Here is a 14374-nt window from a genome sequence, read left to right on the forward strand (position 1 = left end):
TCTGCTGTTCTGAAAGTAATTTAATTTGGTACCTCCTGCATACAAAATCATTTTCACTGGGATTCAGAAACCTTTCCAAGTACCTTGTCACATGCCAAAGAGATTTGCATTGCCTCTAGTCACTGGCAGACATTTCTTTCATTCTTTCTTCTGATTTCATTGCCAGCTTCCTAAGTGGTACATACAACTTAGTGGAGGTGAAGTCATTACCTGATGTACACCTTGAAGAAAAACTTTACGTTACAAGACACCATCAACCTGAATTTCTTTGCTGTACCCAAAGATGTGAAATGTTGTGTCATCTGCAGGTAGCTCTGAAATTGTCCTTAACACTGACAAGTAAAAGCAAATAAAAGTAGCTGCTTAGAAAATGTGACACTAAATAGCACAATGTCAAGTTTACAGAAATGAAAGCAGGCAATCCTTCTGTCTGCTTACTGTGAAATTAGATGTAAAGGATTTTCTCGCTGCCTATTATTCAGCTCAGAAGTGAATTAGTCATTAAGGTAAATAGGAGAACTTTGAGCCCATTTGTAAGACAACTTTTATTTTCTTTACACACTGGAGGAAAACTAGATCTAGAGAAAGTCTTGCTTGCTTATCCATTTTTTTTTCTGGAGAGGGGGAGTGAGTATACATGATGTTCTTACTTGTTTTTCTCAATCCTAACAAAGCTGGGACACACCTTGGCAACATAACGCCAGTCTCCCACTTAACTGGTAAAGTCTTTTTGGGCAACTGGGCGATAGGGTAATATATGTTTATGCTGCTGGAGAGACAAAATCCCAAACTGAGTGCAGGCAACAATTGTTTTGATCTTGGCCTTGGAAAATAGGATTGTCAAATACAATTTTTAATTTAAAGATGAAGGGACACCAGGGAATCCAGGATTTGAGAACAGCAGATACAGGGTAGGACTTGAAAAAGCATAGGTAGCTAACAGGTATAGTCTTTTCCAGCATGCTTTTCTCCCCTCCCAGTGCTACATAGATGGCATTCAAGAGGCATTATCATCTCCTGAAGTATTAGCCAATAGCAACCTCTATGGATTTTAGGGATAGACATTTATTTTAATATCTCTGCTCATTTGTTTCTCCACAACCAACATAAAGCAAAAGTACCTGTAAGCTCCTGTCACCCGCTTTTGCAGTGCTTAACACATTTTAAGGCCTATCAGAATCACGGTCTCTGGTACCTCTCCACTATAGCTGTAAATGGCACAGCTGGATCAGACTGGCTGTAGGTAGTGTTGATGAAATAATTGGTAGACAGAGCCCTTAAAGGCTGAATTTTATACAAGTCAAATACAATAGATTTTTGAAAGATGAAGGAAAAACAGACAAAAAGTCTTTAGACCACGCAGTGTACTTCAGACGTTGCTGCTACCATATCCTGCTATGTTTTCCAGACATTTTTTCCAGTTGTTTGTCGCTTTTATTGTTTTTAGATTTCTAAGTATCTTAAGATTAAGGGTCCTACTGCTACCACTGTAAAATGTTGTGCATTTCATCATATAGTTCTAGAAAACAAGAACCTTTGAGACTCTAATTCAATTTTTAAATTGTCTATGATTATATAATTTTACAACATATTTCTAATAAAGTGTATATAATCAAGCAGTTATAGTGCATAATTCCATACAGTGACATAATTGGATAATTAGATACAATAGTATATAGTATATAATCATGCAGTTATAGTGAATGGGTGGTATTATGCTACAACTGTATACTACTGTTACTCTTGATCCTGTTTCTTTTGTCATTGTCTTGTAATACGTGGAGTTATACTTTCTCTGTGCTTGATAATTTTAGCTGTATTTCTGTCTTCTTGCTGGTTCATATATACTCACAGATCCTATTTCTCTTACATATATCCCATTCTGATTTAAATTTCTTCTAGTCTTTAATGGAAGCAAAGGGCTTTACAGTCTTCTTTGCAGAGTATTAAGACTGTTAGAGGCAAGTAGGTTGCTTAGAAGATGAACTACCCGTGTTTCACCCTTTTGTTAGGGTGTTTGCCAAGTTCTACTTCTGAAGTACTACAGAGATACTTGGGAAATAATGTTCTTTAGCTGTCATGAGCAAAATAAAAGTCAAGAAAAAGGCTATATTCATTGAAATGACAATCTGGGTGGACTGGGTATGCACAAGGAAAGACGTGAAGCACAGCTGTGTTATCTTTTTGACTGGAGGAATCTTCCAAATCTAGTTTACCTGGTAGCGTCACATACATCCTCTGGGAGCCCCGACTGCTGAACATCTATTTAGTTTATTTGGATGGTCCTATGTTTTTGTAATGAGATCTCTACAAAACACTTCCTAGTAGCTTAACAGTGTTAAGTGTCCTATTGTACGCCTAATCTTGAAGATGAACCTGATAGCCTAGGGCAGTGCTTCATGTAATCTTAAATATCCGGTATACATTCAGGTCTCTGAACCAGTAGAACTGAAAGTAATTACATACTGTGAGAGTATATATAAAGGCCACAGCTGATGATGAAAAAGTCAAGCAGAAAGATTTGAATCAGTTATCTGATTCATCAATTTTAATCAAAAATATTTTAGTCTTCAGAAAATACCCTTGATTTAAATAATCACTTCTAATTTTATTTTGCATTTGTCCTTGTTTTCTTAAAGAAAGGTTAATCCACATTGACTGATAACATTAAATTGCAAGTAAATATATATTTTACACTCATTTTGGTCTTATTTTTAATAGGATATATTCTAGCAATATTAATTTATTAAAACAATTATATGTGACAGTATATATGTGCTCAGCTGATTAGTTTTTTAATTTCTTACATGTTTTCACAGTTTCTTACAGTTTAATGATGGACAATTATATAACCTAATTTAACTTATATTAAACTAGGCATTTATATTTCATGCAGATGTCCATAGCTTAAGCCTAGAGATTTTAGTTAGAATAAAGCATTTAGGTCGTCCAGAGACTATACTGCCTGCACCGGAGAAAAATAACAGAGTACTACTTCATTTCTACCTAAGGCTATCAGCAGAGAATAAGTTATGCATCAAAAGCCTTGATAATAGCATCATATAAATGTACCCATGTTTCACTAATAAGAAACCCCTTTGCGCACTCCACATTGACACTTCTGCCAGTTTAGCCTAGGTGACGGTTGTTCCCCACTACCCTAAGCCTGCTCATTGTTATGATTTGGAGAATGAGAGCAATACTTACCAGCTAGTTATTGAAGAAATAATGGGTTTGGTATGAAAACACTGGTGGTTCTGAAAATACTGGAGGGCTGTGTCCAAAGAGTTATGTCCAAACAGAAACTAGTAACAAGTGGTGTCCCTCAGTGATCCATACTGGAACCAGTGGTTTTTCATAACTAACTTAATGACATAGCAGGACTGAGTGCACCCTCAGCAAGTTTGCTGATGACACCAAACTGAGTAGTGTAGTTGATATGCTAAAGGGAAGAGATGTCACCCAAAAGAACCTTGGCAGGCTCAAGGAATGAGCCCGTGTGAACCTCATTAAGTTCAATAAGGCCAAGTGCAAGATCTTTCACATGACTCAGGGCAATCCTTAATATTAGTACAGGCTGGTGGATGAAGGTATTCAGAGCAGTGCTGTGGAGAATGACCTGGGGATCCTGGTGGATGAAAAACCGTACATGAGCCAGCAAAAGTCGGAAAGCCAATATCCTGGGCTGCATCAGAAGTGTGGCCAGCAAGCTGAGGAGATTTTCCTCCTGTACTCCACTCTTGTGAGACTCCACCTAGAGTACTGCATCCAGCTGTGCAGTCCCCAGCACAAGAAAGGTACTGATCTGCTTGAGCAGGTCTGGAGGAGAGCCATGACAATGATCTGAAGGCTGAGAGAACTGGGGTTATTTAGCTGCAGGGAGAATTTATTGTGGCCTTTCAATATATAAAGGGAGCTTTATATAAATACATGTATATTTTTATATATATGTATAAAGAAGACAGAGAGAGACATTTTACCATGGTCTATAGTGAGAAGACAAGGGGCAATGGTTTTAAACTGAAAGGGTAGATTTGAGATTGTGCACTGGAACAGGTTACCCAGGACACTTGTGGATGCTCCATCCTAGAAGTGTTCAAAGTCAGGCTGGATGGGGCTTGAGCAATCTTATCTAGTGAAAGATGTTCCTGCACATGGCACAGGATGAGGTGCACAGGGCTTGGATGAGGTGGTCTTTAAAGGTCCCTTTCAACCCAAACCATTCAGTGATTCTATGAAATATCTGAGTATTTTATGTATTGCTTATTCTCTCAAGAGCAAGGTATGTACTGTAACAGCTGCGTAGCTGGATGAACGCAGGGGACAACAACCTCTTCCTTCAGTTTCTCACTTGATTTTCTGCAGAATAACGCTGACAGGTGTTTTCTGAGACAGGTTACTGGGCTGTGCTCTGCAGGCAAGATGGGGATTCCCCTGTGCAGTGCAGGGATCCCTAAAGGTTTCCATGCCTTGAAACTCAACATTGTCAAGACAAGTCGAGCTTGGCATCTAAATTGCTCTCTGCGTTAAGACAGAGGCTGCCATTTATACTTTCAGGTGCTGTTGACCTTTGATGCTTCGGGTATCCTGTTCCAACCACTTTATCATTCCCTTTGAATGATTACTGAAACTCAAGATGAGCAAATTAAGTATCTTCCAGCTCATTTGTATCACATTTTCTTTAGTTATCAGGGAACGCACATTTAAGTCTATCACTTGGTGCCAGGCCAAGAGTCAACATTTCCAATATCAAGAAACTGAGCAGTACATATCAGTCAGCTCACTGCAAATTGGCAATTAACATGATGGCTAGATGGGTTCGCATGAGCATAATGTTATTAATTAAACAGTAGCTGGGTTAATCAAGATAGCAAAAGTCATTTGTTGGAATAAATATTTTATTAGTGTGTCTATCAATGAAGCAAAATAAAAGATTTTAATTAATTCATTTCTAAGAATATTCACACTGTGGTGGCTGTAACTCATTTAAGAATCTGGAAATGGGTCTCATCTGTAGAAGGGTATATTCCCAATTTATCACTGCATGTTAATTGTACCGTAGGTATCAGTTACCCAACTATAATTACTAGTATGTTAGTTACAAACCAAATATTGCTGAAAATCTCTGAAAAGCAATGCCTGACAATTGGTGGTAAAGGGCTCTTTCCCCTCCTGTTTAATTTATTCTTTCAGAAATGTGCATTCTGACATTTAATTACAGAAAGATATTCTTGGGGTATTGTGGATTGTGATACCTCCCAGCGTGAACCTGATCTTTCTTTTTACCCTGAGAAGACCATGAAATTCGAGAGGGTGAATATATATTTTTATTCCCCCTGATATTAATAACTAAACAAATTGGGGAAGATGGTGTATTTTAAGCAAGTACATGCCATAAACATAACAGACGGCAGTGATTTCTATCTGACTGAGGACTATTTATCTAATAATACTGAGAAATATAAAGAAATACTGAGAAGCAGAGAGAGGATGCTGATTTTGCAAGGTCATAGACTAGATAAAGTGCATTTCAAAGATTCAATCTAAAGACAAGATCTACTGAAAGAGCAAGGTGTAAACTGTTAGGACTGCTAAAACAATCAGGCTTGCCATGCCCCATACTTTTTTTGGAGGAAAGATCATTTAGGGTGTTTTCCCCTGTCTTTGTTACACATTAGAGTGAAAGTCTCTTTCTCTGCTTTATCCACCTGTCCAACATCTTATACATGTGCGAAAATTTGCTGGAAGCCCTTGTGAACTGATGCTTTATATAATACGCATGGATATGGAGTACACACGTATCTTCAAAAAAAGGAATTGCATTCATAAAAGTAAATTTAATTTAATGCAGAATACTACTAATTATAATAAAAAAAGAAATACACAAAGAAATTGGAAAATGGTAAATAATTCAAAATATTTGATCTTCCTTCACAATTATTTAACTCACAAGCTGTAATACGGTTCATTTTTATCATGTTCATTTTTTACTCAGCAGTTTTATTCTTCAAAGTATTTCAGTCATGTTTAGGGAAAAGAAAGATATCTGAGTTACTTACACAGTCCAACTGCACAATGTGAATAGTGAACAGGAAATACTGTAAAGAAACAGGCAACATTCCCTCATGAAAAGTCACCTGTTTTCTGACGTTTGTGAGGCACTAATGCAATGATTTTATAACCTATATGTAATGTTCAGATTGCACAAGAAATACACCTCAAGTACTATTGCTTTATCATAGGATCATAGGAGCAACTAGGTTGCAAAAGACCTTTAAGCTCATCAAGCCCAACCTTTACCCCAGGACTGCCAAGTCCACCACTAAACCACGTCACTGAGGGCATCTACACTGTTTTTGAACACTTCCAGGGATGGTGATTCCACCACTGCCCAGGAAGCCTATTCCAATGCCCAACTACCCTTTCAGTGAAGATATTTTTCCTAATATCCAATCTAAATGTCCCCTGGCGCAGCTTGAGGCTATTTCCTCTTCTCCTATCACTTGTTACTTGGGAGAAGAGACCAGCCACCTCCTTGGAAGCCTTTACATCATATTCCTTCAGTTGCAATGCCTGAATGGTGTTCTAAACTGTGAAGTTTAGGGAAAAAAATGTGCTTAATCTGTCAAGAAATCTGTAAGCAGAGCTGATTCTGGAGGTGCAGGCCAGGAGAACCACAGGATCCCAATTTCATTAATAGCAAGAAGCTGGACTCCTCTTACCCACCCACAGTCTTCAGCAGGTAAACGTGGGCTCTCACTGAGCACCCCAGCCCCACTGTGGCTTCTGGTCCCATTGTCTGCAGTTACCATGACACTGAATACAGAGGGCCATGGATGCTCAGGCACAGCTAGTTTGCATCTAGCTGGCTCAGAGCATTGCTACATCAAAGTGGTGTCCACCTGACAGAGGCTATGGCAATACCGTCCCAGTAAACTGGACCCAAAAAACCCAAGAAATCTGCCAATACTGCAGTCTGCTCAGAGCAACAGGGACACTGGGTCATACTCTCTTTCCTGAAACATCACTGAGGTTAATGTCCTATAAAGGAAGCTCCAACAGGACTGTGCTGCAGCACTATGACAGGTCTCATTCACAACTAATTCAGCTTTAGCATACTGTAGCTTAAATCTCCATGGGGAAGATTAATCCCTTAGAGGAGGATTAAGCTGCAGTGAACTAAGGCCACTTTATTTCTGAATGGGAAAGGCCACACAGGGATTTAATGTACTCTATCTTATGTGCATTGATTTCACAGCTTTAGTTAATTCATCTTAACTTCCCTGAATTCCCTTGTGTGGACAAGCTTTTTGTCTGCCAAGAGGTGCTTGGAGCTGCTTGTAAAGCTTCTTGTGCAGCCCAACCAGAAAGCAGGTTGGAATTATTTTTGTGCTTCTGAAGGAGCTTATACCTGTCTAGATACTATTAAATTACCTCTTTCTCAAATGGCTGATCCATGACACCCTTAGAAGAGCCATTTTAATTAGATTTTTCGAATTGACCAGAGAAAGGGGAGTTTTCTTAAAACTAATCTCTGGGTTAATTTAGAAATCTCTCATGAACAGGCTTTTCAAGGTTTTCAGATAGCACAAATTGTGTACAGCTGCACAAACAATATTTTCTCAGGCATGGACATGTCTGGGCAATGCAGTTTAATCATTTCCTTGCCCGGTGGGATTTTCTTCTTCTTTGGCAGTAGTTGTAAGAAAACATTTTGTCTATATGGAAAGCAAATGAGCAGTTTCTATTCCTGATCCTAAAGATCTTAATCCCTTCCTCTCAGTGGCACAAGTGACACAGATCTGGGTGGAGGAGGATGGTTTTGTGAAAGATGCAGTTGAAATAATGGCGTGATTTTACTCGTGTTGTCCTTTGGGGAAATGAGTCTGCTCATTTCTTGCATAGTTAATGTAATTTACTGAGGGACCCTTCTGATAAGGTATCTTCTGACACTGATGAGCTCAAATATGACACTTCACATATCAAATTAAGCTTTTGTTGACCAGTTCTTCACTGGGACACTTTATGCAACACAACACATAAACAAGGTGCTTGGGACCCACGTTCATTTGGTCGAAGTCATGTGAGAACAGAGGTACTGGAAAACAAAGGAATGTAAACAATAGCTGATCATCAAGGTCCAAGTGGATTCCATCAGTATTATGCAATAGTAGTGTTCATCAATACTGATCTCAGTGGGACTGGGAAAGATTTTAAAATATAAGGCAACATGAGCAAAAGAGAGAAAGTCTTTTTAATTTATCTGTTTGTGACCATTTGCAGTGAAATTTACACATAAACACAGGAAATTAATCTTTTAAAATTTAGTGTGGTACCTGCATTTATACACCATTGAACTAAAGGCATAATAAGTGTTCAATGTAATCTAATGATTACTTTTCCTCTTCTTTCTTACAGCTGATTGGATTTGTGTATGCCTGTTACGTGATCAGTATTTTCATGGAGGAGGAAGACAGCTGTAAGTACAGATACATACCTCTCCATCTCTGAGATGAGACTTAGTCTTGCATTAACTACCAAGGTGAAGAACAGTTTGAAAACTGGCAAAATCTGGCATTCATGTGCACAACTAATTGTGCCCAAAGACATACTTGTTTACATAGTCTCACCTTATATAGCTGTCAGGATTGTACTTCTTAAACTTACTTCTAGAGATCTGCGAACCACTTGCATGAGCCAGTCACACTGCTGAAAATCCACATTGCATTTATATGTTCATGTAAGACTTTATGTAGGTACATTTAAATTTGAATCTAAACGCCTGAAGCCAGTTAGTCTGTTTTTCCAAATGACAGCTTTATCAGCAATAAACCTAATAGAGATGACAGATCAAGCCATTTACAGTGTGCAGTATCTGATGAATAGACAGACCTGTCCAAACCTTAATGTAACTAGAACATGCATGTAAAATGGTGAGCCCATACTCTTAATCTGCCTTTATTGATAAAGCCGTTATATAACTACCCATATTGTTTAAGGAGTGTGTGCATACCTTTAAAAAAATATATACCAGAAGTCATTGACTTGGCACTGGAAAAAGACAAATATACTGAAAAACTGGTAGGATGCTGTATGAAAAAAGGTTGAAAGAATTACCTAACAAGTTCACCATAACCACATGACTACCATAGCAATTGGTAAAAGCAGTAGTGAAGATAGAAAGATGCTGGACGAGCAATGAGGAACGAATACAAAAAAAAATCTATATGAAAGGGACAATCATAGACTCATAGAATCATAGAATAGTTCGGGTTGGAAAGGACCTTAAGATCATCTAGTTCCAACCCCCCTGCAGTGGGCTGGGACACCTTATGCTAAATCATATCACCCAAGGCCTCGTCCAACCTCTCCTTGAACACTGCCAGGGATGGACCCATTCCAGTGCCTCACCACCCTTACAGGAAAGAATTTCCTCCTTATATCCAACCTAAACTTCCCCTGTTTAAGTTTGAACCCATTACCCCTTGTCCTATCACTACAGTCTCTAATGAAGAGTCCCTCCCCAGCATCCCTATAGGCCCCCTTCAGATACTGGAAGGCTGCTATGAGGTCTCCACGCAGCCTTCTCTTCTCCAGGCTGAACAGCCCCAACTTCCTCAGCCTGTCTTGGTACGGGAGGTGCTCCAGTTCCCCGATCATCCTCGTGGCCCTCCTCTGGACTTGTTCCAACAGTTCCATGTCCTTTTTATGTTGAGGACACCAGAACTGCACACAATACTCCAGGTGAGGTCTCACAAGAGCAGAGTAAAAGGGCAGGATCACCTCCTTCGACCTGCTGGTCACGCTCCTTTTGATGCAGCCCAGGATACGGTTGGCTTTCTGGGCTGTGAGCGCACACTACTGGCCCATGTTCATTTTCTCATCAACCAGCACCCCCAAGTCCTTCTCTGCAGGGCTGCTCTGAATCTCTTCTCTGCCCAACCTATAGCTGTGCCTGGGATTGCTCTGACCCAGGTGTAGGACCTTGCACTTGCCATGGTTAAACTTCATGAGGTTGGCATCAGCCCACCTCACAAGCGTGTCGAGGTCCCTCTGGATGTCATTCCTTCCCTCCAGGATATCAACTGAACCACACAGCTTGGTGTCATCGGCAAACTTGCTGAGGGCGCATTCAATCCCACTGTCCATGTCAGCGACGAAGATGTTAAACAAGACCGGTCCCAACACTGATACCTGAGGGATGCCACTTGTTACTGGTCTCCACAATATGTGATTATGTCAGATACTTCCTCTCATATATGAGGAGAGAAGCAGTAAAATATCTACCAATAGAAAAAAAAAAAGAACAAATGCCAATACTAGTTTATGGCTATAGGATTAATAATAAACAACCAAATATTTATTCATAAACTTTTATTCATAAATCTTAACATCGTTGTTTCACTTTTTAACAGAATGGCACTAGTAGGTGAAATGAATATAGTAGAAACAATTCCGTTTGTAGGAAAGCATTTGATAATATCACAAAAATCTTCTTGAAAGCATAATTCAAGTAATTCATGACTGTGACGGTAAACCATACTTTCTGATTGAAAACAGTGTGAAGGGCCATAAACAAAATACTTTTCTGTTGTTACAAACTGTACAAGGTTTGGTTCTCCATCATAATGCAACAGACGTTCGTGTGAAATCTATTTTAACACTTACATTTAGATTTCTAATAAGAAGAAAATATATCGAAGGGATTCTCAGATCAAATGGGAAGGAGTCATAAGCACAGCGCACATACTGTACTGTGAAAAGGTGCAAGGAGCCTGGACAAAGATTGGTGTTGTAAAGGAGAAATGTGAATACTTGGAAAAGCAACTTGAAATGTAAGTCTTGAGGAGGAGGAAAAGCCAAGCCAATGCTTCCTTGAAAACTGGGAATTGACAGTTGGGAACTGGTAACACAGGATAACAGCAGAGGATAGCATGGTAGCAAGACAGCTGTATAATTTGGGATGTACGAACAGAGACTTTGGTCAGTGAAATCCAGAGACAGTTCTGTTCTGTCTGACTGTGGTGAGTCATGGCAGTAGCTAGGGCTTCATACGTATCTGGAAACTTCTCTTATGAGACAGTCACAGTTACAGACTAAACTTCTGGAGCAGAGACTCTATTAAATTATTTGGAACTACAGTGTCTTTCGAAGACTAACAGTGTGTGTACATGCATACCCACATATAAACACAGATATATGTGTACCTGGGAAGACAGACGCTTTACTTTTTGCATATCGTAATATGCTTGTGTTGGCTTTGGTTAGTCCTGTATAGCGCACTTTACACATCTGTGTTTTATGCATGTGTGAAAGACAAAGCTCCCAGCAAAAATGCAACATGTTTATGGAAAACGCAGTGATCTGCTAAGGAGCATATGTGGTTTATATTCAGGGCCTCGTAAGAAGGTCATTGTCAAGTTAAGGGCCTTTTCCACTTAGAAAATGCATTTACTTTAGAAGAGTTGGTGTAAGGTCTGTCTTTGATGTGCAACGCCTGATCCACTTTCCTCTGACTGCAAGCCTACCTTTCTGTCTTTTGAGAGTCTTCGGACACATGATCACAGAATCATAGAATGGCTTGGGTTGCCAATCCCCCTGCCATGTGCAGGGACACCTTTCCACTAGACCAGGTTGCTCAAAGCCCCACCCAACCTGGCCTTGAACAATGCCAGGAATGGGGCAGTCACAGCTTCTCTGGGCAACCTGTGCCGGTGTCTTACCACCCTCACAGTGAAAAATTTCTTCCAAACAACCAGTCTAAATCTACTCTCTTTAAGTTTAAAGCCCTTCTCCCTTGTCCTGTCCCTACATGCTCTTGGAAGCAGTCCCTCTGTATATTTCTTGTAGGCTCCCTCAAGGTACTTGGAGGGTTCCCTAAGGTCTCCTCGGAGCTTTTTCTTCTCCAGGATTAAAAACCCCAATACTCTCAGCCTTTCTTCACAGGACAGGTGCTGCAGCCCTCTGATCATCTTCATGGCCTCTTCTGGATTTGCTCCAACAGGTCCAAGGGAATGATACCAATGGAAATTTAATCACTGAGAATGGAGAACAGCTGACATTTATTAACCAGTAAAACACATCGAATGCTACAGTAATCCTAACCCAGTGCCCATCCACAAAGAAGTTAGGCATCCATATTTAATTTCTGCTGGCCTTTCAGAGCAGTAACTTTTGTTCCAAGCGGAAATCGTCTCAATCTTGGAAAGTGTGGTGTAATTTAGCTCAATGTCCTTCATTAGGAATGGGCAAGTTTCCCATTTTCACTTGTACCTTTACATTTAATCTTCTAGACTCTTGTGTGAATAGATTTTTTTAGTTAGGGAAGGATGACCTGGGGCAGGGGCAAGAGCGATGCGCTGGAAGTTGGTCATAGCAGCCACATAGATACAGCTAGGAGATTCTGCAACCAGAATAATCTCTGATTTGTTACTTTTTCTATTCCCTTCTAAGATCCTGAATCCTACCAAAAGCAACTAAATAGCCCTTTAGTGTCTCAATTTCTGCTAATTTATGTCAAAATGCCCATTTGTTTTTTAGAGTCCTCTATGCTTATAGATACATACATTGAAGACAAATGTTAACTCATTCATAGCAATCCCACAAATATGTTTTAAATGAAGAAATGTCTGTGTAAGGCAAAGTGGGAAAATGGTTTCATTTGGTAATTAGCTAAAGAAAACAGGACTTATTCTGGAAAAATTCACATTGCTAACTTGCAGAATAATGAAGAAACCTTTAAGAAAGAAGTACAGTGGTGCTTCAAAACAGGTTAAAAGTAGACAGGGATTACATTAGGATAAAAGTCCAAGAAACTGTAATGAAAGAGCAACTTTATGCATTTTAATATGATGCACCAGATTCTTTTCTTAAGTAGATGCAGCTATTCTATCATATTTTTGCATTAGTTTGCACAGAATAAATCCTCAGCCATCTGAGAGTCAAAGCCTCCCTAATTAAAAGTACTCTGCAATATTCAGTGCACCAAGTTAACCCCAGTTCTTGGTCTGAAACCCATCAGGCAGACTTAAAAATTAATAATAGCTGCCTGTTTAGCCTCTGTGCAGTGCTTAAATGGATTTTGAGCCTGACATTTTGGCTGATGGACACTTTCCTGAACAGTAATAATGCTTGAGGAAACATTTATTTCTATCTATTGCTCACCTTACCTACATTTCAGCCTGTAGTTAACTTTTACTTAGAAGGAAGCTGATAGCAGGTCAAAAGGAATGAAAAAGAAGACATGTAGAAGGCACACTGCCGTAGTGGGGTTAATACCTGCCATCATTCATCCTAATGAAAAAGTCTATTTATATCTCTTCTCTTCATTTTTTCATTTCTTTCTTTGTAGATCTATCAATCTATATAAGCCCTTTTGAAGGAACAGAATATGTGAAATCTGTAATCATTAAAGACTGTCACTATCCTGTTTGTGAATCATTTTCTCCTAAAAATGAACTCAGAAGCTTGTTGCCACCTTGTCAGAGTTCCTGAATGGTTTTAATAAAGCAGGGTCTGGAGCCTAGGCAAAATGCATTGTTAAAATCATTATTAAATTTCTAAATAGTTTCTCAGCTTTTTGAGAAATGGCTTATAGCACTATTGCTGCTGTATACTACTTCATAAATATGACATTGACACATGTCATAGGTGCCAGAAGTGATAATTCTGTACTGTATGTGAATTTGTGGAGTGCAAGCTGGGTTGCATACAAATTGCATAAAGAAAAAACAGTGAAATCAGAGGGGAATATTTGCCACAAAACCTCAACTGTGATTTCAACATTTATTATACAAACAAGACTGAAACACCAAAAGGTCAGTCCGAGGAAGCTCAAACCTCTTTTGTGCATGAGCAAAAATAAAGGAAAGGGCTTCCGTTCACGATGAGGGAAAGCTTTATTCCCTAAATGAAACCACAGGACAAAATTAATAAACAAAAAATTATGTATTTTTCTCTCCCTTATGCTAGATGTATTTAGAACTCAGCTGTATGTTCAAAACAGAGGGGAAGATGAATCTGCTCTTAAAAAGGAAGAGTTTCCCCATACTGTGGTATGAATAGGAATCTCCATAGGCCATCATTTTACAAATATTAAGTCGCACAAGACACATTATTACCACCACTGGAAAACTACTACATTGCTTTATCTAACATATGTCATTACATTTATACACACCATTGAGCATCTGTTGGCAGTAATCAAACGAGAGAAAGAATTTTTTCCTCACATTTAATTTAGCATTTGTAGTTACAAATAGTAGTCGGTCCAGCAATGGTAAATATCTTATAAATATGCAATTTTTTTTCAAAATGAATGAAGAACTAGCAATAACTAATAATTAGCAACTGACCTATATATGTTTGCATGTGT

General features: G+C 39.0%; 1 protein-coding gene across 5 annotated transcripts in view; it reads left to right on the forward strand.

Annotated features, from left to right (window-relative positions):
* NKAIN3 (sodium/potassium transporting ATPase interacting 3) overlaps nt 1-14374 on the forward strand; it is a 353633-nt gene that overhangs the window by 319081 nt on the left and 20178 nt on the right. For all 5 annotated transcript variants that reach the window (XR_008974503.1, XM_057426133.1, XM_057426132.1 and 2 more), the window contains one exon: nt 8419-8479. Coding sequence is in view for 4 of the 5 variants with exons in the window: in XM_057426133.1 (XP_057282116.1) it covers nt 8419-8479 (61 nt within the window). In the remaining variant the exon portion in view is untranslated. The remainder of the gene's footprint in view (nt 1-8418; nt 8480-14374) is intronic.

The sequence above is a fragment of the Pezoporus wallicus genome, unplaced genomic scaffold (assembly GCF_028554395.1).
Source record: "Pezoporus wallicus isolate ANWC-B61680 ecotype Strahan unplaced genomic scaffold, APGP_CSIRO_Pwel_v1 contig_4131, whole genome shotgun sequence".
In the NCBI taxonomy this organism is placed as follows: Eukaryota; Metazoa; Chordata; class Aves; order Psittaciformes; family Psittacidae; genus Pezoporus; species Pezoporus wallicus.